This window comes from Vanessa tameamea, chromosome 5 (genome assembly GCF_037043105.1).
Source record: "Vanessa tameamea isolate UH-Manoa-2023 chromosome 5, ilVanTame1 primary haplotype, whole genome shotgun sequence".
Classification (NCBI taxonomy): domain Eukaryota; kingdom Metazoa; phylum Arthropoda; class Insecta; order Lepidoptera; family Nymphalidae; genus Vanessa; species Vanessa tameamea.
Window position 1 is genome coordinate 7,288,573 of NC_087313.1, and position 27,079 is coordinate 7,315,651.

The 27,079-nt window shown below is 31.6% G+C and overlaps 4 protein-coding genes across 6 annotated transcripts; 2 read left to right on the forward strand and 2 right to left on the reverse strand.

The window, feature by feature from the left end:
• Positions 1 to 193: 193 nt before the first annotated feature.
• On the forward strand, positions 194 to 8,248 carry LOC113392745 (cilium assembly protein DZIP1L). The gene is made up of 8 exons (XM_026629299.2): positions 194 to 313; positions 2,143 to 2,210; positions 2,590 to 2,757; positions 4,140 to 5,123; positions 5,200 to 5,588; positions 5,783 to 5,933; positions 6,094 to 7,031; positions 7,487 to 8,248. The coding sequence occupies exons 1-8, from the start codon at positions 205 to 207 to the stop codon at positions 7,842 to 7,844; spliced, it is 3,165 nt and encodes a 1,054-aa protein (XP_026485084.2). The 5' UTR covers positions 194 to 204; the 3' UTR covers positions 7,845 to 8,248.
• Positions 8,249 to 8,563: 315 nt separating this feature from the next.
• On the reverse strand, positions 8,564 to 10,373 carry Rpl8 (Ribosomal protein L8). Its single transcript, XM_026629295.2, has 6 exons — positions 10,265 to 10,373; positions 9,951 to 10,110; positions 9,714 to 9,870; positions 9,283 to 9,486; positions 8,901 to 9,059; positions 8,564 to 8,715 (listed from the first exon to the last, which is right to left on the reverse strand). Exons 2-6 carry the CDS (start codon positions 10,086 to 10,088, stop codon positions 8,600 to 8,602), a joined length of 774 nt encoding a protein of 257 aa, XP_026485080.1. The 5' UTR covers positions 10,089 to 10,110; positions 10,265 to 10,373; the 3' UTR covers positions 8,564 to 8,599.
• Positions 10,374 to 11,259: 886 nt separating this feature from the next.
• Positions 11,260 to 24,620, forward strand: LOC113392738 (cryptochrome-1-like). Of its 3 annotated transcripts, none has more exons than XM_026629289.2 (10): positions 11,260 to 11,720; positions 14,471 to 14,749; positions 15,145 to 15,396; positions 16,968 to 17,152; positions 18,020 to 18,191; positions 18,570 to 18,795; positions 19,299 to 19,439; positions 19,963 to 20,114; positions 22,551 to 22,753; positions 22,860 to 24,620. In XM_026629289.2, the coding sequence occupies exons 1-10, from the start codon at positions 11,668 to 11,670 to the stop codon at positions 23,561 to 23,563; spliced, it is 2,367 nt and encodes a 788-aa protein (XP_026485074.2). In that variant the 5' UTR covers positions 11,260 to 11,667; the 3' UTR covers positions 23,564 to 24,620. The 3 variants fall into 3 exon arrangements, with proteins under 3 accessions (XP_026485074.2, XP_026485073.1, XP_064077080.1); XM_026629288.2 differs by having other exon boundaries at positions 11,262 to 11,720; positions 14,485 to 14,749; XM_064221010.1 differs by lacking the exon at positions 11,260 to 11,720 and adding an exon at positions 13,369 to 13,554 and having other exon boundaries at positions 14,485 to 14,749.
• LOC113392746 (uncharacterized) lies at positions 23,297 to 25,833 on the reverse strand. The gene is made up of 4 exons (XM_064220772.1): positions 25,311 to 25,833; positions 24,973 to 25,123; positions 23,937 to 24,054; positions 23,297 to 23,835 (listed from the first exon to the last, which is right to left on the reverse strand). The coding sequence occupies exons 1-4, from the start codon at positions 25,699 to 25,701 to the stop codon at positions 23,692 to 23,694; spliced, it is 804 nt and encodes a 267-aa protein (XP_064076842.1). The 5' UTR covers positions 25,702 to 25,833; the 3' UTR covers positions 23,297 to 23,691.
• Positions 25,834 to 27,079: the final 1,246 nt, after the last annotated feature.

Consider the following 27,079-nt stretch of genomic DNA (forward strand, 5'->3'; position numbering starts at 1 on the left):
AATTGGTTAAAAGCTTTAATCCGAAAACCTTGCAACAACATTTCAAAATAATGCCAATCGTCGCTAAGCAACTAAAATACAAACATTGACATTCACTGCTTTATCAATGTGTGTGCCTTAAAAGTTAAAAATAATTAGATTATCATTAAAAATAATAGGAAAATGAAAGTCTTGTGTGAGAAATTAAAAATATAAAGCCTAATTATGACTCATAAAACATCATACCATCACAATTTTCCAAACTTGGCGGAGGAATCTGGTTTTACATTTAATACACACAAGCCACGCATTCACATAGAATGGAACAAAATAAGTAAGTTTATTAATGTTTTTTAAATTAATTTTATATTATTCCAAAAAAATATCCATACTTATTTTCTTTTCAATTTTCAACTAAATTGTACGTGAAAAACAAATTTTAAAAACAACTTTTAATAAACACCATTCGGCGCAGCATCTATATCCCTAAAAATATGCGTAAAATTTCATTACAATCGGTTAGATAAACTTGTTAAAAATACACTTTCATGATTTAACCTACTTACCCATATTTACATAAGTATCATGACGTTTAATTATAACTGACTTGAATCTTTTCTTAGCTCTAAACAAACAAGGTTTTTATTAACAATTAAGTAATTGAGGACTCCGAGTAATATTTTACTTGGATATCCAACTTTAAATACACTGTACTCGCCGTAAAACTGACCACATACAAAAAATACTAGATAATCTCAACACTACAAAAATACTAAGTAAAATGTAAAAACGATAATTTATTTAGGTAAATATAATTTACTAGTACTTGATCATTTTTTTGTTGCGGTGTTATTTTAATATCTTTTAAGATATTTATCGAAATCAAATGATGTAAATGGATAAATTTTATATGAATATTGTATTTATTTGGATAAGGCTAAATATTGTGTTATAAAACACCTTAGCAAATAATAAACTATTTTAGAACAAATTTGATTACCATAAGAAATATTAGAGTGAGCCAACCTCAAAAAATAGATGAAGAATAAAGAGAAGTGGACTTTTTCTTAGAACCTTCCTCGATATATGCGTTATTTAAGACTGTAATATTTCTTGTAATCGGACCAGTAGCTCCCGAGGCGCGTTAACCCAAACAAACTCTTCAGCGTCATAATATTAGTATTCCTATAGTAATCGTGTAAATAAATATTAGTCACACAACTTGTTTCATGTAAACGCTGAATATAATATAAAAATATATTCTGTAGTTACTGTAATAAGATAACACCAGAATAAAAGTACATAGTTCGTAAGAGTGACATAATATGACATAAATTATAAAATGATAATATAAAACAAGGAGGTTAAATATTACTACAGTTACATATATATTATAGAAGGTGGGTTATCAGGGTGGCGGCGAAAATGACGAAACGTTATATAAAGAAACACTCGTAATGCTCGTTAGAACGGTTACAATACCAATGCCCGATATATTTCAACTGGCTATGTTTATACTAAAACGTCTTAATTTAATACTAAATTCACAAACTAAACGATAATATTAAACATTGTTTATCTTAATTATTCTAATGATTATTTACGGACAAATATTATTTAATAATACCCGATTATGTAACATTAAATATTAAAGATTAATATATTACACCGGAAGTTGATAAGCAGCAGAGATTATACCTAGCCAGATCAGTAAAATAAGATTCTAGTAGCTTAATCCTTACATTATACATAATAAAACAAAATTATTATAGCATTAATTAATCGACATAATTTGAGAAAATATAAATAACAATATGCACTATTTATTAATTGAACTAATTGAATTCGGAAGGCGCCATTAATGAATAGAATAATATATAATAAAATGTTCCAAGTATAAAGAAATATAAATCAACCATTTATTTGATTATGAAATTACTAATTAAATTGTAGAACAAAAGTTTTAATCTATACTTATTAAATAATCATCAAGATGTACCCGAACTAGTCGTATATGTAGGGCCGGAAGTGTTAATTGATAACATTATATATATACACAGTATGGATATATAACGCGTATTTATTAAAAAAAATCTGATAAAAAGTTTACTTTTCAAACGATTGATTAGTATAAAATTGATTTGATAAAGTCTCTCTTTTCAGAAATGGTTGATATAGATTCTATAATAAGAGATAGAAAATTTGGACTACTAGAACAACACATTAATGATGTAAGTAATTATAGCCTTTTTCAATGGAAGAAGGACTAAGGATAAACAAACCTTATGAGAAATCAAATAATAAGATATTATTTTAAAGTATTCAAATTAGTTATATTATTTTGTTTGAATTAATAAGTATCTACTTTGACGTAGAAATTCCAAATCTTTACGTGAAAGTGCCTAATAAGTTTCTACCAAACAAATCTTTATCAAGGTTAAATATGCTCTTTATTTTTTTTAATTTTTAATTTAACTGTGAAATCCAGTAGAGAAACACATATAAACCTATTTTTTGATGTATAGGAACCATATTGTAGCTACTTAGTAGGTATATTTGAACCTATTTGTCTAATCATGATTTAATATAAAGAAATATTAATATCTTCAGATATTGGGATGTGTTTTGGAATCTGAATTCGATGTTCGAATTCTAGATGAAGGTGTACTAAAGATATTTCGTTTATCACAATTAGCAGTCGAATACCAACAATTTTGTAGAAACTATCTGGATCGTAGTATTTATGTAATGCGAGAAGAAGTTACAAACTTACTTAAGGTAATTTATTATTCAATAATTTTTTTTTTTTTATGTCATTAGTGGCAAACGAGCAGGAGGCTCACCTGATGGAAAGTGACTACCACCGCCCATGGACATCTGCAACACCGGGGGGCTTGCAGGTGCGTTGCCGGCCTTTCAGGAAAGAGTACGCTCTTTTCTTGAAGGTTCCCAAGTCGTATCGGTTCGGAAAAACCGTCGGCGAAAGCTGGTTCCACAGAGTGGTTGTGCGAGGCAGAAAATGTCTTAAAAATCGCGCTGTTGTGGATTTTCGGACATCTAGGTGGTGCGGGTGATATTTGGAATTTTGACGAGATGTCCGAAGGTGAAATTCAGCAGCCGGGATTAATCCGAACAATTCCTCGGAACATTCCCCGGATAAATTCTGTAGAAGATGCAGAGCGATCCAACATCTCTACGCAAAGCCAAAGGATCAAGCAGATCGGAAAGGGCTTGATCATCGATAATTCGAGTCGCTCTACGTTGGATACGGTCAAATGGAAGGAGCTGGTACTGGGGAGCACCCGCCCAGAGGTGAGAGCAGTATTCCATGTGAGGCCGAATTTGCGCCTTGTATAGTCTTAGACGATGGGCCGACGTGAAATACTGTCTTGCCTTGCTGAGCACACCGAGCTTTTTTGATGCCAATTTGGCTTTGCCTTCCAATTGACCGCGGAACTGAACGAGGCTCGAAACATCGACGCCAAGTATTCCGATACTAGCTGTGGCGGCTAACGGAATGTTCTCGAATCGTGGAGATACGACAAATGGTGTTTTTTTAGCAGTTAACGCGCAAACTTGCGTCTTTTTGGGGTTGAAATGGACTAAGTTTAGCCGACCCCAGTTCGAGACTTTGTTTAACGAAGACTCGATTTCAGACACAAGTTTGTTCCGGTTTTCTTCGACGTTTTCCCGAGAAATATTAACACGGCCGGTGTATGAGGTGTCTACGGTGCTGTCGTCTGCATAGCAGTGAATGTTACTGATTTGCAACAAGTCATTGATATGCAGAAGAAACAGAGTGGGTGATAGAACGCAGCCTTGTGGAACACCAGCATTGACGAATTTTAAGTCGGAACATGCACCGTCGACAACGACCTTGATGCTCCGATCTGCCAAAAAACTGGTAATCCAATTGAGTAATTTCCCGGGAAGCCCATAGGAAGGAAGCTTCGAAAGAAGCGCTTTGTGCCACACGCGATCGAAGGCCTTGGCTATGTCCAGACTGGCTGCTAATGCCTCCCCCTTGCTCTCAACTGCTTCCGCCCACCTATGAGTAAGGTAAACTAGAAGATCACCGGCTGAGCGACCCCGAATTATAATACAGTCTTAATAAAAATCTTTTTAATGTTGAAATATATGTTTAATATTTTATTTTCTAGGAAGTTGAAACAACTAGAAGAAGTTTGAAAGAAAAAGATGAAGAAATAAGAAAATTAAAAAGAAAAAGCAAACAGTCTATACGTACGCCGTTACATTACGGCAATGAAAATATAGCTACAATGCTTTTGAAAACATTAAATAATACCAAAGGAGACATATTTAGTTCCACTTCACACACCGATGTATTACAATACAATAAATGTAATTATTGCGAAAAAATATTTTTAAATCAATTATACTTAAAAAGTCATATGTCAAGACGACATGCAGATATTATAAATATTCCAACAACTGAGGCACCTGAGAAGATTACAGCGAATGAAAATACTAATTCTAAGTTAAATGAAGAAATAGAAGAACTTAAAACAAAATTAAAGCAAATGGAAAATTTAATTATAAATACACGAAATTCTAATGGTCAAATAGAAGTTACAGAAAATATAATCCAAAAAGTTGAACCACATAGCAATCAAAAACTAACAAAAGAGATGAAAGACGCTGAAGTATCTACGGATGTAAATATGCAAGACAAGATTGATACTTGGAAAAAAGAAGAGTATGAAAAATATAATCAAGAAATAGTACTTTTACGCAAACAAATTATTGATATTATAAGTAATAAAGAAAAGCAAGAACAATCTTCTATTCAAAATGATTTAAAAATAATGGAACAACTACAGACAACAATCAAACAGCAGAGTTCAGAAATAACATCATTGAAAGAGGAACTTCTTAAGGAAGGTGAAAATGAGAAAGAGAAAAGAAAAGAGATTGAGAATCAAATGGTCTATTGGGTAAAACAAGCAGAAAAGCAATCAAATGAATATAAAGTATTATTACAAAAACTGAATGATGTAACGAACGAAGCGCGCGAATATCGTGCTCGAGCTGATGCAGAAAAAGATAAATCTTCAAAGTTACAAGATATATTAGATCAACATTTAAGCCGAGCCCCGAAAAAAGAATCAAATCAAAAGAACAAAGTAAGATCACATCTTATCTATTAACAAAAGAAATATTGCTAGTATTCTCTTAAATTATTTACATTTGTAATTTCAGATAAATGAAGAAATAATCGAAACAAATGATGTGGATAGCGCAAAAATAGCAGAAAAGACACCTACAGCCGACTTAATTACTCTTTCTAAGCTCCAACAAAAGGCACAGGAACTTCTTAATATGAATGATACAAGTACTTGTGAAAGTTCAAGTACAAGTGACGAAAAAATTAAAATGAAAAATGTAGTCAAGAATTCGTCGAGTGATGATAAATCCCAAAATCAAACTATGAAAAAAAAAATCTCAAAAAAAAGTACACAATATTCTAATGACATTGATCCAGTCAGAAAATCTAGAAATAAATCCGAAAAGAAACCTCAAAATAAAATTAATTCGATCCCGCATACAGCTTCAAAAAAGGAAAATAGTTATGTTCACATTCCTAGCAGGTATTTGTCTCTCGGACTGACAATAATTATTTATTATTATGAACACTTATTTTTCATTAAAATTACTAACAAGGTAAAAAAATATACAAAATATAACACGTTTTAGTAAATACAACTATTTTATTTATTAAAGGCATCTTTGATGATGGACTTATTTTAATTTTGTAGAGAAATACTTTTTAATATTTTTACAGCCCCATGAAAATAGTGAGGGCAAAAGTAACAGAGGAAGTTAACCAACGTTTAATATCTCTTGGAGTGGACCCGTTAAGAAATCGACTGCCGCAAAATACTTTTCGAAAACAACGCACTCTCTTACAAAAAGAACAGGAGACTAAAACAAAGGTCTCTAATAACATATTTTGTAAAGTATTTATATATATGTATATGTCTTTAAAAAATTATAACACAAATGTGTAAAACTCGATTAATATATAATAAGCACCAAATTATATTAATCACCAAAGATTATAATAATTTAAACAGTTAATTAATTTAATTTCAGAAATTTCCAGTAAGAGAAAAAATATTACATTCAATAATGGCTCATTTAGATGAATCTACGGCCAATAAAAGCATTTCTCCACGAAATGACTATATTTCACCCAACAAGTCGCCTAAAACATTCAGTCTATCATCAGTTTTTACTAACGTTAAGACTAAGGCTTTATCACTTGTAAAATCAAATGAATCTATTAATAACACTAATAAATCTTACAATCATATTGCCATGAAAGCTTTATCATTACTAAAAACACCTCCCGTATCTGCCAATACTAGTCCAATAATCCAACGTCACAGCGTTATTTCCCCAAATAAAACTGGAAGAAAAGTTTCAAAATCAAAAAGGAATTTTAAATATCAATCATCTAAATCATTAACACAAAATAAAAATTCTGAAGCTTTTGATGTGAACAATGTAAGTGACGACTCCAACTCTCAGTCACTGGAACAAGAGCGCACTCATAAGCAAAAAGCAGGGGTTGTTAATAACCTCGTGAAATCTCCAATACGACGCCCTACCGATATACCTGAAAATCAATACGTTACAGATCACAGGTTTTTTGTCAATCGTGACGATAAATCTCAGCCTAAATCTGATGATATATATCAAATGAAAGCTCAAGAAATCAATGTCAACAAAAAGGCAATTATTGAAAATATCGATGATAGTAGTGATGCAGTAGAGTCTATAGTCTCATCGCCAAGAAAGTTTTATTCCGAAGAAAACATTAATAATTTCAAACAAACAAAAGGAGTTCTAAAAAATGCGTCTTCTACATCTTCTTTGAATAAAAAAAAAGTCATTTTTGATATGGACGCAATACAAATGAAATCTGTGAGTGCGTCACCATCACAAAGTATTACAGAAAAAAGCGATAATAAAGAACAAATCGAATCTGGAATCGTGAATTTGGACACTGAAGAGTGGGATATATCGAGGTATGTATATATATATAATTATATTCTTTTAATTATTTTATTACTAACAGTATTTAAAACGGGATATTTACCATGTTTTTTATTTTTATTTGGTGGAGCTCGATATTTCGACATTATCTACGAATGTCTTGTTCACGAGACTGACGTTTGCGGGTAGATGTTGACGGCATTAGAAGTGTCCATATCGGACTACCTCCTTTCTCGTACGTTTGCTGCGTAAACACTGGTTACCACTACCACTGTCACTTTCACCCCTACTATTTGTTTTATTTACACTCGAAACTCGATCCCGTGTTTTACAAACGAAACTCACCGTATCGATTCGCGAATTTTTTATATTATTGTTCAAGGGTTTGCATAAAAAAACATGGTAAATATCCCGTTTTAAATACTGTTAGTAATAAAAATAACCATGTTAATTTAAAATCTTATTTTATTACTGTTCTTTTCTACAGCATTGAAAATGAACATCCGACATCAACATTCAAGGTTCAAGTCACTTCACATACAAGCCCCAAAATTGCTGAACTAAAAAAATCGATTGAATCGCAACTTACTCGTCGTAATCCAACTCTTTCAACTGCTCTAGTTGGCGGAGTTGATGTTTTAACAGCACCGGTACAAAAAATGACAAATTTTGGTGGCAGTAATACTAGTCTCGGCAGTTCTATCCTTGATGATACCGACAGCATACCAATTCAAAATAAAACTTTTGTGAAATCAATACACGTTGAAAAAGATGATAGTGAAATAGAAATTTCGGATTTAATTAATGATACAGTAGATAATAAGACGTATGTAAAATCATATTAGTATGTAGTAAGATTTCAAATGTCAGTTAAAAGTAAAATACAAATAAGAAAAAGTATTTTTTGACGATAAACGTATATCATCCTTATATAGCATGTTGATACTTAAAGACCATAAATCGAAATTAGATTATCATTTCCATAACATAATCAATATTAAAGCACTACAGTCAGTCCGGCCTTAGCCCATTCCGTTCCCCTAGGCACACGGTAATTATTGGGCCTTGGCGGACGACCTTTTCATTTTCTCAACTGCATTTATTTAAAAATTCATAAGGTTTATTATATCTCAATTTATTTTTAAAGTATTGTGCCCTTTAAGGGCAAGATTAAGACAAAGAAAGATTGAAAACTACAATTGCCCTCTGCGTTTTTATTTGGCAACACTTCATTGCAATTGATTGTATTGGTGCTGTAACGCGTGCTGCCCATTGATGTTTACGTGTTTGGAATTAATATCGCGTATATAAAAAACAAAATTCTTATAACTAATGAAGATATATTTATTATATACCAACATAATAAAATTTTATCAATATACTTTTTACCAATGATATGCTACTTCTACTATATCTGATAGTAAAATTGATAGCATGTTTTCATGTTTTTAGTAGACAATACTACTGTTATTAACATGAATAAACCAATAACTTGTTTGCATATGTCCCAAGAAGGGCTTCTGTTCCAATGAAATGGGAATTTTATAAATAAAAGAATAACATGTTAGTTTTGTAAGTTTTATTTTCTGTAAAATGACATTTACGTCTCCTTCTTTGCCTCTGTCTTTCCACCACGAATTCTTCCAGTTCTGCGAGCAGCAATAAGACCGACCTTGCGACCAGCTGATGTGCCTCTCTTGACAGTAGATGCCTTACCTAAAATTTAATTCAATTTATTTAGTAGTTGCTTTTGTGGTTCTGGTTTATGGTCACTGGGCTCAGAGTAAATTTATGGAAGTATAAAGTAAATTTGAAATTAAAATGATTTGAATTCAAATACTTAGATAACCAGCTAAGCTTTAAAATTAGAAACCAATAAAAATAAATCAAAATAAACTTACCAATGTGTTGATGGTTACCACCTCCGTGAGGATGCTCCACAGGGTTCATGGACACACCTCGTACATATGGCCAGCAGTTACGCTTAACCTTGTATTTATGGTAAGCACGTCCAGCCTTCAAGATAGGTTTGTCGATACGGCCACCACCGGCAACAATACCTAAAAATTAAACTAAATTATAAATATTTTCAAGGCTAGGTTTGTTATTATTTAAACATAATAATTAATCAGAAAGAGCCTCTGTGTAATCATAGCATATTCAGAGTAGGTAAGTGAAAGTCATCATAGTGAATAATTTGTTCTTTTATCGAACATAGTAAGCTATAGTAATATATAAACATTTTGTTTTCAAATTAATGATGAAACTTTCAATTCAACTTACCAACCATTCCTCTATTGCTAGATGGCAGAACTTTCTTGGCTCCAGAGGGAAGCTTGACTCTAGTACGCTTGGCATCAGGATTATGACCAATGACGGTAGCAAAATTTCCAGAGGCACGAGCTAGCCGACCTCTGTCACCCATCTTTTCTTCAAGGTTGCATACAATTGTACCCTCAGGCATATCACCCACTGGCATAACATTTCCTATAAAATACAAATAGAATAACTGTAAATTAGTCATGCATTGGATTTTAAAAAGTATGTCACAAACTTATAAAATTTTTAAAATCAAGAGGTTTTGTTGCATGGCAATAAGGTTAGAGCGAGAGATATAAAAATATATTGATATTAGTGTTATTTGAGGTTATAGTTTAAGCGTGATGAAGTTGTAAAATTTAAATGAATTTGGAGTTTGTAGAAATTAACCATACCAACTTCAAGAGTCGCTTTCTTTCCACAGTAAACAAATTGGCCTGTGTAGAGACCCTCTGGCGCAATGAAAAGTTCCTTGCGGGTCTTAAATTTGTAGGGGTCACGGAAATGCACAACAGCTAATGGAGCTCCACGGCCAGGGTCATGGATGATATCCTAATTGTAAATAAATATTAATTAGTAGATATAAATGGACTCCAAACCAAAATATTTTATTATTGAAAAACATTTTGTACCTTTACGACGCCTTTGATGTAACCATGACGTTCTGCATAGTCTAAGGAACGGAGTTTTGGTGCACCTTTCCTTTTCTTAGTGTGTGATACGAAGACCGAACCGGCACCTTTACGCTGAGCCCGAATAACACGACCCATTGTCACGTCTCGTCAACCCCCACTGAAAATATTTATTACATTAATATTTTCTCGAAATAATATCATTATGTTTTGAGTGTGTATTTTTTACACTTTATTTCAATAAGATTCAAAGAAAAAAAAGCAAAATGCTCAATGATAACTTTGGATAAATATTAAGAACAACTTAAACGTACATTTTCAATGAGGGAAACTTCAGAAAGAGATTGACATTAATGTTATAACGATGGTATTGCCATTTGCCCAGAAGTGAATAAGGCCAAATATACACATTACACATTTTTGTGTTTGACGAATGACAATGAGTGTCGAGCTACACTTAGTATACTAATTACAAGGATGCGAGAATTACTTAAAACATAATATTTTTTATTTATAAGTTTTTTTAAATCTTTTCTATTAAATCATATAATATATATATATATGAAAAAATTGACATGTTTTATCATTTCTACATAGTATTAAACAACGCTACAGAGTTATTCAAAAGGAAAGCTTTTTTGTGTATAATACATGCATATTAAAGTAAAGATGAGCAAGAATGTTTTTTTTGTTTATTCTTTAACATAAAAGTTCCATATAAAAAGATACCCGTCTATAGCCAGGAACAGTTGTTAGTTTTACATAAAACAAAACAATATACTTTCAACTATAATGATATATTTACGAATTATATAGTTGATACTTTATGGAAGACCGTCGGTTAATACCAACTCATCAGTTAGAAGAAGATTGATTGATGAGATCTTTAATTATCAATGATATGAACAATGGATCCGCTAAAACCGTTGACGAACCGAAACGAAGCTGTTGTCGAAATTTTGGTAGTGAAATGGTTTTGTTTTATAAATAAAGATATATCAATCAAAAACTGATATAACGGTGGTACTACACGCTTACACATTGATGCAAACATTTCAATATAATTATGAAATTTTTTTCCTCCTTTACTTAAAAAACATTATTATTATTTTTTGGAAATTTTCAAATTGTTCTTAAAAATATATTAGATTTTTTTTAAAATTCATCACATATAATCGCAAGTGTGGCTGCGGTGTAAGAATTATTGTACAAAAAAGTAAAGTCAAAATAATTGTTTATTGAAATTACTTCAAACTTCAAAGGCATGTCATATTGTGTATATAATATATATACCAAAGTTATTATGTACTGTTTGGTACATACTACGTAAGAGTGTTATTATATATACGTTTGTAATTGTACATAGAAGTCACGTTGCAAGCGGCGTGGCTGATTTCTTATTCTGACATTCTATCATTAATCTATATACTGCGTTCGAGTTTGGCTCTTTTCTGTTTGTGTTGAATCAACTCAGTTTTAATTTAGTGAAGTTCTAGAAAGTCCATTCTAACTACACTTAATTTTTTTAGGATTAAATAAGTGGCAAGTGTTAAAACGATTAAAAGACGATATTTAGTGATATAAATTTGCAAAATATAAAAAACTGTTTTGTTCATAGCGATGTGATATAACTCAACATTAACATTTTCTGTTACTATTGTTTTAAAATAATTATTATTTGAAATGAGCGTTTTAAGATTTTGAGTAAGTGTTTACTATGTTTTTCTCTGGAGGCCTTGGATTAAAAACTCCTGCGGATCGAATTGCTAGGTAAGCATATTATTGATATGTAAAAAGCTACGTTAAACTAAAATTCTATAAATCATGTTTGGTTTTTAAATGTTTTTAAATTGTGCATTTTAAATGAATTTAAATAATTCTGTTAAACATTTACTAGCAGTAATATTAAAATGATTTTTTTATTATTTTAAAAGATATACTCTTTAAAGAAATTTGTAATTAACATAAAAATTCGCCTAATAAATTATGTAATTGAAAAAAAAAAGAATTGTTTTGTTCAAATATCTTGTGAACATCTTCATTATAATAAGTACTCATAAAAAAAATCTATATCAGGTTCAGGATGTATATTTCTACTTAGAATACAGGCATGATATTCAGTAGCTATTTTTTTTTAATCATCAATATCAAGTACCTAAATTTATATATCCTCCAAATACATGTTTTTTGTTTTTCATTTTAAGTTATCCCTATATTTATACAGTTAATAAAAGGAATAATACATCACAATAATAAAAATATAATAGTACATCAGCTATTGTATTATATGTATTAGTGGCTATCTAATTTATAAAGCTAAGAAATAATTTGTTACATCACACTCTTTATCATATAAATAACATTAGCAAACTAAACATACAACAAAGTATCTATTTTCTCAGATTCATTGTCATAGAAATTAAATAAATCATACAATTTCCAAGAATGCAGTTGAATTTTAAATTTTTATTATAAATTTCATAGTTAGGTTTGACTCTTGCCATTTAGCAATTCCTGTTTCAAATCTTATTATCTTATTAATTTACTTAAATACCACCATAATTATATTCATCATTAGGGTGGGAACCCGCACATTGCAGTTTACTTTGCAGCATGTCTGTAACATGCAAAGCACACATTCCATGATTATTAAAACAAATGATTACAAACAAAACAAGATATAAATATGAGAAGACAAACACAATCGGTGGTAGCTTGCCTTTTTTTACTTTTACAAGTTTATTTTGCCTTGTGGCTAAAAATCCTGCATTGCACAGTAACGGATATATGAAAACAACTAACAACCTACTTCAACAGCAAGTAACAGTTTTTTCCGGGCTCACTATTTTGTATATATGTTGAAAAGCATATAATGTCTGACAAACCGCATAAGGCACATATGGAATGGCAGGATTGCCATTAGCTAACAAACTGCTGCTGATTATGCTTGTCTATTAGTATTTTATTTTAATTTAAAAAAGCCTTTGATATTATAGACATGCCACACAGTAATGCAACTTGTAAGTGTATACTATGTGTGTATACCTGGCATGTTAACATAATGGTGTTGATTTTGATGCACTCAATTCCTAAACTAATTTATCAGAACTAAAATACTTAAACCCTTTATGAGAAATAATTCGAGATATTGATTAACAGAATTAGTACCATTATAAAAAAATATTTGTTGAAAAAGTATTTTTATAAACCATGTCTTTTTTTACAGGTCACCTGGAATGTCTATTTTTCATATGATTTAGCTTGATTAGTATTTGTTTTATAAAAAGGGACAATTGGTGTGTAACAAAACATTTTATGTTTTTACTCTCACTTCGTCAGTTTTACTTTTTTATTGTAACAAAAATTACACACTAGGTAATATTTTAATTTTTTAGCTTTGTTATAAATCTTTGCATTTTTAAAAAACATACATTTCAAATCATGATTTTAAAGCCGCATTTACACATTCGCGTTAACGACGAGGCAAGAAGGGCGGCACGAGCCACGAATATGTCAATGGTGCGTTCGACATTCGCCTCGTGTTTTGCCGTTACGCTCGCGTCGGGAGCGGCTTGGATATGATTCAAAGGGTTCAAATAGATTGGTGAGGTGAACAAAAGTTAAAAACAAATATTCAATAAAGAAGCGTTACACTTGCTTATTGATTGTCAAAAATCTACCATTGCGTCGGAAATAAAAACCTCGGATCTGAGAACAACTGGCGAAAGAATTTCAACGTCTTTTGGAACGAAGTTCTTTTACGCGACTTACGGTATATTGAACTGGCAGAAATCGTCAAGTAAGGACAAAGCGCTATGTCTCCGGCGACTTTTCCTTCTCTCTCTGTCTCTTTCTGTTACGCACGGTTTTATTATTATGTTCTTTAAACTCATTTTTTTAATACGGTATTTGTTATTACAATTTTTTCATTGTCATTTAAGTATTTTCAAACGTTGTTAATTTATATAATTGTTTCTGTTATTTAATACATAATAAATATATATAGCGAAATCTAATCTAAATTGTTTTTTAGACATTTTTTAAATATATTTCTAACAAGTAATTAATTATATTTATATTATGATATAATCGCTGCAATCGTAAAGTCGCTAGAATGACAACGTAGTGCATTTCGTCAAATTGAAGTAGAAATGAATACACGCTAATGTGTAATCGGTCACTCGTGTCAGCCTAAAGCCACGCGAATTTCTCGTCAAGGAATTCGACGAATGGCGAAGCGAATCACGAGCACGCATGTGTAAACGCGGTGTTATATATACTATTTACTGATAAGTATCTATGAAACACCCATAGTAGAAAGGCAAGTCACAAATCATTTTATTGTTCATATTTATGTTTTTAATTCAAAGTGGAAATATTCATTTGAGAGGTTTATTTGATATTCAAATTTTGTTATTTTTCAATAGAATGATCAAGATGTATCGAATTTGTAGATAACCGACGCAAGGCCGACTAAACATTTTCTATATTATTATTAATTATTTGTCTTTTTAAAAAAGACATCTGATTTTAGACAGTAATGTCGGTGACGTAGCTATGTCGGCCGCCGCGGAGACGAAGTCAGGGTCGAGCACGCGGACTCCTATTGTGGCTCAAGTGACCACGCCATCGGGGCGTCAATCAGGGAAGCACACCGTGCATTGGTTCAGGAAGGGCCTCCGACTTCACGATAACCCGGCTTTACGGGAGGGTCTCACGGGCGCTGCAACGTTTCGATGCGTTTTCATTATCGATCCCTGGTTCGCAAGTTCGTCCAATGTCGGCATCAACAAATGGAGGTATGTAAAACGTATTATATTACTACTGCATTTTTTTCATTGTTTATTGATGCAATATCTAATACCCTTTTTTTCTGTTTTTATTTATGTGATTAGTTTTAGTAACATTTACGCAAGAGATAACTATCACCCCTTTCTGTTTAATCGTCTTATTTACTAATTAGTTGGATTAACTATTACAAAATCTACTCAAAATATAATCGAACTGTGTATATAAATTGAAGCTTGCACATACTGTATTGTGTAATACATTAAAGTAGGTATTTGATAAATGTGCGAACTTAGAAAGAGCGATAATGCAGTTTCTTTCATTAATCTGATTAGGCCGGTATTTAGTGTCGTCCGAATTGTGTAATATTCGTGACTATTTCATAACTAAAATTATGTCATTATAGATTTCTTCTACAATGCCTAGAAGATTTAGACAACAATTTGAAAAAGTTGAATTCGCGGCTTTTTGTCGTGAGAGGCCAGCCAGCGGATGCGTTACCGAAATTGTTTCGGGAATGGGGAACAACTGCACTCACATTCGAGGAGGACCCCGAGCCCTACGGCCGCGTTCGGGACCATAACATAATGACCAAATGTCGCGAAGTTGGCATAACAGTTACTTCCAGAGTCTCACACACTCTTTACAAGCTGGACAAGTACGTAGAAGTTATAAAATGTTCTATCTTTATTAAGTAGGGTTTAACAAACAAAGAATATTTCCGGTTGTTTAATAAAAAAAAGTGGTTTTTTACTTCTGAAACGAGCACAGCTAAATATAAGACAACCGTAATCATTTCATTTTTGTTCACTTTTAATTTTTAATATAGTATTGTCTTACAATTTAGGTTACAAGACTTCGGAAAATCTACACTAATGCTAAAAAAGCATGCCCACTACGCTACTGTTTTCAGTGAACAATTTTTACAAGCTTATTGCTATATACATATACTTTGTATGTTTTACTTCTAGTTGCGACGGCAGAATAAATTGATCTTTATTGCGCCGCGTATTTTCTCTAAATATTCTGACTCGTGACTATTATTATTAAATTATTAAGAGAATAAGGAAAATGTCTCCTCTCTCTCTCTCCCCTGCGCATTTATTGTTCCCATCTGATAGTGGGGTCTGCCTTCCTAGTCTTTTGCTTTCACTTCGCTCTATTCGACGTATCGTTTTCAGTAACATTGCGGGAACTGAGATCTTTTCTGACCACATCTGTCCATCTGAATTTGGTCGCCCTGTAGGTCTTGACCCTGTAACGTTAAGATTGGTCACTAAATTTCCTATGTACTCTGGAGATCTTCTGATGTGGCCAAACCAGCGCAGCCTGTTTTCATAATTTGTGCCATTTTAAGGATTCAAATAATAGTTTATTTACTACTAGCGACCCGCCTCGTCTTCGCAAGGGTGCAATGCTTACATGAATGTATTTCAACGTTCACAGCTTTATTATCATCAGACAAATCAAACCGCTTTGTCCCTGCATTTTAAATCTGTAATATCTTCGAAAATATTCATTTAAATTACATGCTGTAAAGGGCTACATTGGTCTTTATTAAATGCATAATGCATTTAAGGTACTTTGATCTATCTCGTAGGATTCGGCCAGCGTTTGCAATGTAAGCGCAAAAAATGTGTTTATTTACGTCATCGCTTTAGAAACCTCTAAAATTGTCAGTGTTTCTCTACTATATTGTGTATGTATTATGAATATAAACCTTCCTCTTGAATCAATGTATCTATTAAAAAAACCGCATCAAAATCTGTTGTAATTTTAAAGCATAAGGATATTAGTATAGGATTTGGTTTCAATAATAAATTATAAATGAAGATAAAAATAACTACGTCGTAGTAAATTTTCATTTCTATTAGGTATAAGCATAAGATTATTTTCAATACTGAAAATTGTTCCATGTAAACAAATAATGTAACAGAAATACTTTTCTCTGTTCATTAATAGAATTGTTAGCGTTTTTCATGAAAACTTTTTTAAACTATTTTCAGAAATTAACAGCAAACTTTGTTGTTCTTTACCGTGGAGAGGAAAACATACAAATACTGTTGTTCCTTCCTATGAGAATGACATTTATAAATAGACACATTGTTTTGTGAAACAAAGTATAATCAATGTTTTTTTTTTTTACATTTGATTGCTAAATAAATACACTCGTATTAGTTTTGTTACACTGATTAATAATACGGATATGATAATGTTTTCTTTTTTCAGCATTATAGAACGTAACGAAGGCAAGGCACCGTTAACGTACCACCAGTTCCAAGCACTGATCGCTAGCATGCCTCCTCCGCCGCCGGCCGAGCCCGCCATAACGGCAGAGATGCTCAATGGCGCCGTCACACCGCTCGCGGACGATCATGAAGATCGCTTCGGTGTTCCCACCCTCGAAGAACTTGGTCAGTATATAAACGTCTTAAATATTGATATAATATATTTAAACAAATATTTGAATTTCTACTCCCTCATGTTATTATTACATCTGCAAGGGACATAACATATTAACTGCTAAATTTTTGATTATTAATCTAATAAAAAATATGTATACAGCAATTAACCAAAAATTAAATATTACATTACATTTACATGAGCAACATGTAAATTTCCCATTGCTGGGCTAAGGCCTCCTTTGAGGAGAAGGTTTGGAGCATATTCCACCACGCTTCTCTAATGCGAGTTGGTGGAATACACATGTGGCAGAATTTCGTTGAAATTAGATACAGGTTTCCTCACGATGTTTTCCTTCACCGCCGAGCACGAGATGAATTATAAACACAAATTTATTATTCATGGTAACCAAAATGTGTTTTATGTTTTAATCATATAACATTTGTACAGATAAAAAAGTACTCATTTATATATTAAAAAAAAACTTTGAAAACAAACTTTGTTTTGTAATACAATATAGAATACATCACGTGCGCGTACACGTGCCTCTGACTGCTGGGGTGGCTTGTACAAAGGTTAATTTCACAATAATCTGACCTATTTGCTAAAAACATTTTAAACGAAAGCCAGCGCGTAGATCAATGGAAATATGGCCATTAATATGTTGACTCACTGTTATTATATTTTAGGCACTAGGTTCTCCAGGGTAGGTCATGATGTGTTCTCATATATGTTGTACGATTAAACGATCGAAATTAAAACTATATGTTTAATAGATTTTATTTTATCACATTACCTAATAATTTCAAGCCAGTTATTTTTTTTTTTAATTTACAAAAAACGAAAAAAATAACAAAAACAATATATTTTATTTTTAGGATTTGAAACTGAAGGGCTTAAGCCTCCAATTTGGATCGGCGGCGAGAAAGAAGCTTTATTGAGGCTGGAGAGGCATTTAGAGAGAAAAGCATGGGTAGCTTCTTTCGGACGACCGAAGATGACACCGCAATCTCTGCTGGCTAGTCAGACAGGACTATCACCTTACTTAAGGTTAAATATATTTTTATTACCTATCTAGGATTTTAGAAATCATGTTTACTTTGTTAATTATCCATATATTGTTGCAAATCATAAATTAGTTATTTTTTAGAATGGCAACATTGAAGTTGGTCCAGTTATATGTGGTCCATAAGCTTAACTAATACCTGTTGATAGATCCCTCGATCGCAACGCCATCTGAATTTCCTTCAACAGTAGAGTTGCAAGACCTGTCTGTTGGACCAAAGATCATTTGACCAATTCGTCACTGACGCGACAACTATTAACCTTTTTATTTTTAGGTTTTATATTTATTATTAGGTTCATAAGGCATGTTTTCCACGTGCAGATTGGACGAAATAAAATCTTAATTTATCATCGGATTTGCAGATTTGGATGCTTATCCACGAGGCTATTTTATTATCAACTCACCGAGCTGTATACACGGGTCAAGCGAGTTTTGCCGCCATTATCGTTACACGGCCAGATATTATGGAGGGAATTTTTTTATTGCGCTGCGACTAAGAACCCCAACTTTGATCGAATGGAAGGGAACCCGATATGTGTACAAATCCCTTGGGAGAAGAATCAAGAAGCTCTCGTGAAATGGGCAAATGTAAGTTAGAAGAATTTGTTACTTGCCTTATAGCACCATTCCTTGCTACCATAGTGACGTCATCTATACAATATTTTATAAAAGATTTATTTTTACATCTAGCTAAAACATTATTACTCATTCTTATATACATATGTATATTTAGAGAGTAAATGCAGTTTTTTCGATTGCCGACAAAACTACGAGCGTTAGTAATAAAAGCTGGTAATAGTAGCATCAAAGTGCAATTTTTTTACGACCTCAGACTAAAGCTTTTTTCGGTAATACCGAAATCTATATAATAAATAAGCAAAGATTAAACAGTATAGTAGATTTTCTACTCTGTTTCGCAACTGTTGATGATCTGTATTATTTTCAATTAAATAAAAATGTTCCAACATGCAAATTCCTTTTTAATTCCAATAATGAATATGTTCGAATCTCGATCACGGTGCGTTTTGTATCGATCGGTCTAGTGTTCAAAAATGGCAAACTTTAGACAACTTTTTTAAAATATATTTTAGGGCCAAACTGGTTTCCCATGGATAGATGCAATAATGATTCAGTTACGAGAGGAAGGTTGGATACATCATCTAGCGCGACACGCAGCCGCTTGCTTCCTCACGAGGGGCGACCTCTGGATCTCATGGGAGGAGGGCATGAAGGCAAGTACATTGTCTTCTGTTACATTTGAAATTTTATAAAAACTTCTATAACGAACCACAACTTTTTCAGTTACCATTCATGGTGTGTATAATATAACGTTTACACAGTAAGATATAATTGTATAGAGTTGCATTTTTATACTTCGAATATGTTTTTTTTTTTTTAATTGATCGCCATTTGTAATTCTGAGGCAATAATACAATATGCGAATTCTAAACTCGAAACAGTCGTTTTATTAAACTTGGTACGTAAATATCTGATTTGGATTACGAAACCAATTTTTTTATATGCATTATTACTTATTTTCTTGAATTTTCTTAAAATTTACGGTGCTCTCCGTACCAATAACTATTAAATACAATGTATAACATACTCCATTGTGTAACTTCTAAGATTCATTTACAGAACAACCCAATAACTATTAAACATCAAATCCGCGTTTTGATCGCAAGACCGTATGATCTGTAAACATACAATCTAGCCACTAGACTGATGAGTATTTTTTCATATCTGCCAATATAGGTATTTGACGAGCTGCTCCTGGACGCGGATTGGTCAGTTAACGCGGGCATGTGGATGTGGCTGTCGTGCTCGTCTTTCTTCCAGCAGTTTTTCCACTGCTATTGTCCCGTCCGCTTTGGTCGAAAAACTGATCCAAATGGTGACTTCATAAGGTATGTACCTTATATTAGCAATTTACGCAAAAAATAATGCCTAATGGTTTTCTTTAAAAGCATTTTTCATATTCACCATTCGTGTTGCATTAACAATTAAGTCGGCCATTTTGTTTTCATACATCACAAAGATTCTATAGAGTATAAGAGTATAGTTTATTCCACTTTAAGCAGGGAAAATGGTAAACAAATAATTGATACACAAATGCAAATGGCCAGTAGTAAAATAAATAGTAATGTAAACATATGATAAACTGACAGATATTATTAGAAAAAAGTAAAGATAAAACTGATATTAATAGCAGTACTTAGGTCGTAGTATAGTATGTACTATTCATATTACAACATTCGTCTATGTGCACGGGTGATTATTGAAAGTTATCAAGTTGTCCTATACTATATATAATATTAATATAAATCTATCGAAACGAATATTTTTTTTATATAAATCATACACTAATTTTATAATATTGTTGAAGTAATTATATCAATTTAAGGTCAAAGTTGTTTATTTACCTGTTTCCCTCCTTTAATTGGGTCGGACTATACGAGCACTATTTTCATAAATTAATTGTACCACAGCTAATATAATTTATCACTTTGGATTATATAAACAATCAATGTTACATGTCATATTATTTCGGAGCAGCTTTTGTGAATATTAATCTTAAATGTAAGAGCAGGAAGGCTTTTTCTATGTAGAGTAAGTGCTATACTTTTTTAAATGAATGAATTTCGAATTTATTTTTAACTAAATAGCCTCACTGGCCTTACATTTTAAACAAAATTTTATGTAACTCGCTTGCCTTCTTCATAACTTTTTATTCGTTTCAATAACGTAATTGCATTTAGTTATAAATTGTAAGTGGTTTTTTTTTTTTTTTTAATTTAAGCATTTGCAATTTCAGAGAAAAGGTGAAAAAGGAGTTTTCGAAAATAAATAATGACATCTGACATCTTCCAAAATTTGGTAGGATTTCGAATGATCTTCTACAAAGATTTCATTTATATTCGTTGCTTCGATTAATGTCTGTGTAAAGCTTGTCCCAATTTAGATAATATTCATAGACTGCAGAAGGAAAAATATAATTCGACAAATCATACATTCATAAAAAACATTTATTAAAGGCCGTCCCTTGTGATAACTATTCATTTCCAAAGGTTTGTGTATGTACAAAGTATTTTTATAAATTTCACGTGTATAGTATGCTTAATTACAGAAAAACCATTGTTAAATCTCGCATCGCTTCACATATAATAATTTATATATTATAGTCGCTTAACAATAATTTAGAAATAGACTAAGTAACAGCAGGTCGGTAGTGTCCTATGTTTGGGTGACCTTGTCTCTTATGGAGGTTTGCTTATGAACTTATTTTACGTTGCTCTGGTGAAACATTTAGCAGAAATTTATCCGCCACATGAAGGTGTTCCTTCACCGCCGCGCATGACCTATTTAACGGTTTATCTTCGCTATCTCGGCCCTCGAAACTTGATGAACTTTAATAGATTCTAATAGCGAAAAGTGGTCCTTGGTGTCGTTGGTATGATATCCTTAAGGGGAAACTTAGCACTTATCCGTTAAAGGTAAATGCTCCATTACTGGAACTTATTACTTTATAAGAAGGTTTGAAGTTTATTCCAACACATTGTTCCAATGGGGTTTGGTGTATTTCTGCCATTTTATGCAGTATTCCTTACGATGTTTTCCTTTATCTCTGAAAACAAGATGAATTTTATACACAAATTAAGCACATAAAAACTGAATCCCTGGTAAAATCCAGTATTTTACCCACAAATCATACAATAAAACAATATTCCGGTTATTAAATTAGATACTAAATATTATTTCTTTTTTTTTTTTATTTCAATTTATACACATTGTGACAAAAGACAAAGAATAATCAACTATATCAGCGCGCCTATCGCTATTAGAATGTGATGGAACCGTACCGTATATCGATAAATTACATTCCTCGAGCAAGGGAACGTTAGCAAAGAAGTTACAATAATCACCAGTCTGGTAAAGCCAAAAGATCTCTGGGTATGTATGTATGTAAGTAAGGTGTTTGTACGTTTGTGTTTAATTGCCCGAATTATTTTAGTTTAATCATTGAAATAATCGTATAATCATAACCATTGAAAGTCAGGAGTATTAATTTACAATAACACCCAAGTAAAGAACACGCGTCCTATTGTCATGGCAATCAGTTACTCAGTTCCAAAAGGTCGTATTCCATTCTGTTTACGAATAGTACATATAATTTTCGAGACTATGGTTGGTAAATTCTTACAAATAAACAGTGTAACTATTGTGGCTTTTATGTGTATTTTCAACGTGGTATGATCACTATGAATATCTAAAATACTAATCCAAATATCTCAGAAACAACTTGAACATGTATTAAAACTGACATTTTCTCTTTGGTTTCTTAGGAAGTATATTCCAGCGTTGAAGAATTTACCAACTCGTTATATTCACGAGCCTTGGATGGCGCCGGAAGCGGTGCAACAAGCTGCGAACTGTATCATTGGACGAGACTACCCACAGCCGATAGTCGACCACGCTAAGGCATCGCAGGTTAACATCGAGCGCATCAAGCAAGTTTATGCCCAACTCGCCAAGTACAAACCTCCAGGTATGGTTTAGTCCCCCTCTTTTTAATTAATGAATATGTAGTCTATAGGTACAGGAAGCGAGTTTGTTATAAGGTAAATAAAATTAAATATTAAAATTTATTACAGGTTCATCAATTCCACCGATATTACAAAGGCCAAATGTAACACAATCTTCACCGAGTCCAACATCCATAATTGCAAATATAAATCAATCAAATTATTTATGTAGTCAAACACCTGAATCCGCTTCACAGTCATCTCCGACTACACAAATCAAAGATGACGTTTTCCTCCGACCAACTAACATCCGAAGTGTTGCTACAAATAAAGCAACACCTTTTAAGCATGTTGTAATTGTGGAACAGAATAGGCGAGAGGAAATCGAAACCGAAAATATGAATGGATCAAAGTTTGACGATACAAACAAATCTTTTAAAATTAATGACAACACCGATACTATGCAAAACTCGAAAAAATCGGGAAACTACGATTTCAAAAATTTAATCATAAATAATTGTATACAGAAGTTTTCTAGTGACCAGTTGGCATTTTTAAATCAACGAACCAATAAAAATGACCATTACAGCGGTGATATTAAAATAGATGAATACAGCACAAGCAAACCGAAATTATTTTTCATAGATAATGGAGTAATGTCTCATAATGACAGCGAACAGAACTTTACATCTAATAACTACAGAGATAACTATCACGGTAAGGATAGCCATACCAAAGTACAGAGTGCAGAATCTAAAAATGAACATAAAATGAACACAAATAGTTCAAGTCCATCCGATCCTAAGAATATATCAGATAATATAAATAAATAAAATATAATTACAAACATTTAATTTTTTATTTTAAGTATTTATCATCTTTGATAAATTATTAATTTCGATTTGTTATGTTAGTACAGACAAAATGTTTTTTAAATGTTAGAAAGAAAGTTAACAGCATATTAATTCTCTAATGATGCTACAATTTTCATGTGCTGCTGTAATGCCTTTTTCGCTTTTCTTGATTTCACAGGTTTATCTTCTTTATTTGGATCTTTTTCATTTCCTTTTTTAAACTCATTTTTTATGTTTCCTAAGATAGAGATCTAAAATAAGAAACATTTTAATCAAATAGTCAATTTAATAAAATAATAATGTTTCATTACTAGTAGAAATCAAGTAGTTAAATTATCAATGATATACTTACTGTTTCTGGTATATGCACATATCTAATATTTCGTGCTTGTACAAATAAATTATCAAAATAATATTCATTTTCTTGAGAATCACAATACACAGCTTTACTCATTGAGATGTTCATGTAGCTGTAATGATAATAGTGGGCATTTTAATCATACTTTATGTTCTAAATAATACAATAACTTGTGTTTTTCTATTACTTAATCCTAAAAGTAATCCCTATCTCTTTCCTAATCTTAATACTTTGTTGTATATATGTTAATAACTTAGTTATCATAGTCCTTCCAAATTGTATATTAAATATAGGTTAATCGTTTTATTCTTAACAATTATTCTTATTAAGTCTTGGTATGTACAACTGTGTGTAATGTGTTGAAACATTAAAATGTTTTAAAATGTTGGCCTTACATAAAAATGTTGTTTAGCAATTGTTTAGACACTTATTTATCTCTTTCTGTCATCATTGATTTCATATTTGAAAGAAGAAAACAGCATTATTCAAGTAATCTGCTCCTAAACACTATTTACAGGTAAAGTTTTTTGTGACTAATATTCAGTAATGAAAATTGTAAATACTTTCATAAATGTTTTTAATGTAATTAGATTTATGAGCAATAATCATTTACTATAAATTTGTTATTTTTTAATAAATTGTGGTAAAAGTCTAGGAAAAGCACTTTATTAGCACATTCAATAATTTATTTCATATTAAAATAATATGAAAAATATAAAACTAATTATAATATCTGTAATACTAACTAATACATGTGAGTAGAATAATTCTAAATTTCTTCATTAAATAAAGATTCCCTTAAAATATTAAATTTACAATAAAATCATTTATTTGCATAGCATATTAAATTGAATGCACAATGATGAACTGTGGAATAATTGGAAAATGTTATAAAAGCTTTTGCCATATAATTAATATTAATATGAAAAAATTGATGTTATATATTATAAAATAGACGTAAAAAACTTTCATTACCTTTAATGAAAATAAAGGATAAAATGCAGATACTTTTTTTATTTCTGTTACTTACCCATCCACAGATGTAAGTTGACCACAGACATATGAATCATTTCGAAGATCAACTGTTATATTTTTATCTTGTAGTGATTTAACTAGACATAACAATGTATTGTGATAAAAAAACTTTTCTCGCGATGTTCCAACAAACATCATTTTTCTAGCTTAAAAAAGGAAATAAAAACTGAAATAAATATCGAAATATATATTTTTGTCAACAAAAACCTTCTAAAACTAACTAATTATATATAGGAAACATATAAATCCTAACATCTATTATTTTTATTCATGTTACAATATAACGAAGATAAAAAAATAACATTTTATTACAAAATTGGAACCACTAGCACTAACTTTGCTTAACTATCACTAATCTTTCATCAGGTTTTGATTTTAATTCAAGTTCTGCTCTAACAATACACCATGTGTCATCGATTTTTTCCGCCCAAAAATAATAATATCCCCGCTCCTTTTGTCCTGATACAGGAACACAAAATTTAGCTGATGCTGCATCGGAGTAATTATTTTGACTGTCACTTAATTTGAATCGCTTATCCTTAATAGGTTCACCGAGATAGTGTACTGCTCCTGGGTGGCTTCGCAATTTTTTTAAAGCGTCTTTGTAATAACTACCGCTTCTCACATTATCCACAATTTTATTTTGTAAATAAAATCCAGTCGTTGCTACAATAAGTCCACCCCATCCAGCAATTTGAACTAATCTTCTAGTAGGTATATACATAATAAACACAAATTACACTTACTTTTAACTTTAAAAATATATTTTTAAGCGGGTTTTTAAATCTAACTTATGCAAAATGGGTTATGATATTTATGGCGTTTAGAAGTAAGAAGTAAGAACCGAACTCATATGATTTTGAATTATGGAATAAAATTGAAAGTATCTGTCAAGTGTCAAAATACTTACAATTAGGGTGGGGGTACAGTCCTCAAGAGGCCAAAGGGGTAAATTTCAAGTAAGAAACAAAAGGTAAAATTTACAAAATGATTTCGGATCCCGTAAATAATTGAGGTTTTATATTCTGGACTGTCGTCTGTCACTAAGTACTCTTGATTGAGTTGATAAGAATATTAAATTTTTCATCTACAAAATGCCAACAGCTGCTGGTTGACAGTGGCTTAAATTATGAATGATATATTATAATGCATAGCCCATTCCCAACAAACCGTAGAACTACATATTTCATGCGATTCGCTAATAGCTCAGCTATTCAGTGGACTACTGAGAGTTTATACAGAGTGTCCCAGGATTAACGTCAAGCGGGCAATGCGCGATAGGTCAATTGATGGGGGTTATCAGAAAAATAAGAAAAAAAATATTTAAAATAAATGTGCCATGTTTTGATTTTTTTTTTTTGTTTAACGGGTACCTGAATAACCGTTTTATAAATTGTAATCGTAAATCGATACAAAAATGCTTCAGTTTTAGAAAAACATCATATTATGCTCATTGCCGGCTTGACATTGATTTTACTTCCAAAATTCCGATAACAGTTTCGTCGACGTTAAAAACATCATTTTTTTGCAAATCTGTGAAATGTTGTTTATTTGACTTTTCTCCTCTTATGTTTGAAATAAAGCTGAAAGTGTAAATATGTATAATACTATACATCAGTGTTGCAGAACTATCGATAGTTGACCTCGAAAACTATTCAGGATATCGGTAGTACTATCGATAGTATCGTTTGATCAATACTATCGATAGTATCGATAGCTCTCCGTCAGCAATATTATTGATGACGGCAATAGTAATAGTATCGCTAGTTCTCTGAAGCAATACAATTGCTTGCAGCGATACTATTGATACTATCGATAGTATCGATAGTTTAGGTTAAAAGTAATGGATTTTGGTTTTTTAATTGATTTCTTATTAATCATTTAGTCTTATAATAAAATTAATCCTTTATAAGTATTATCGATAAAAATGACTGTGTGAGTGCAATTTGAATTTTTCTAACCAGGATTTTAATTAAGTGTTTTACGTGTTCTACAGTAGAGTGAAATGGCTGACATCGTCACATAAGGAAAAAGCATTATGCTCCTCTATCTTTCGCTCTATTTTTTATTGTTTAAACTCACACGGGCTTTTTAATAATATT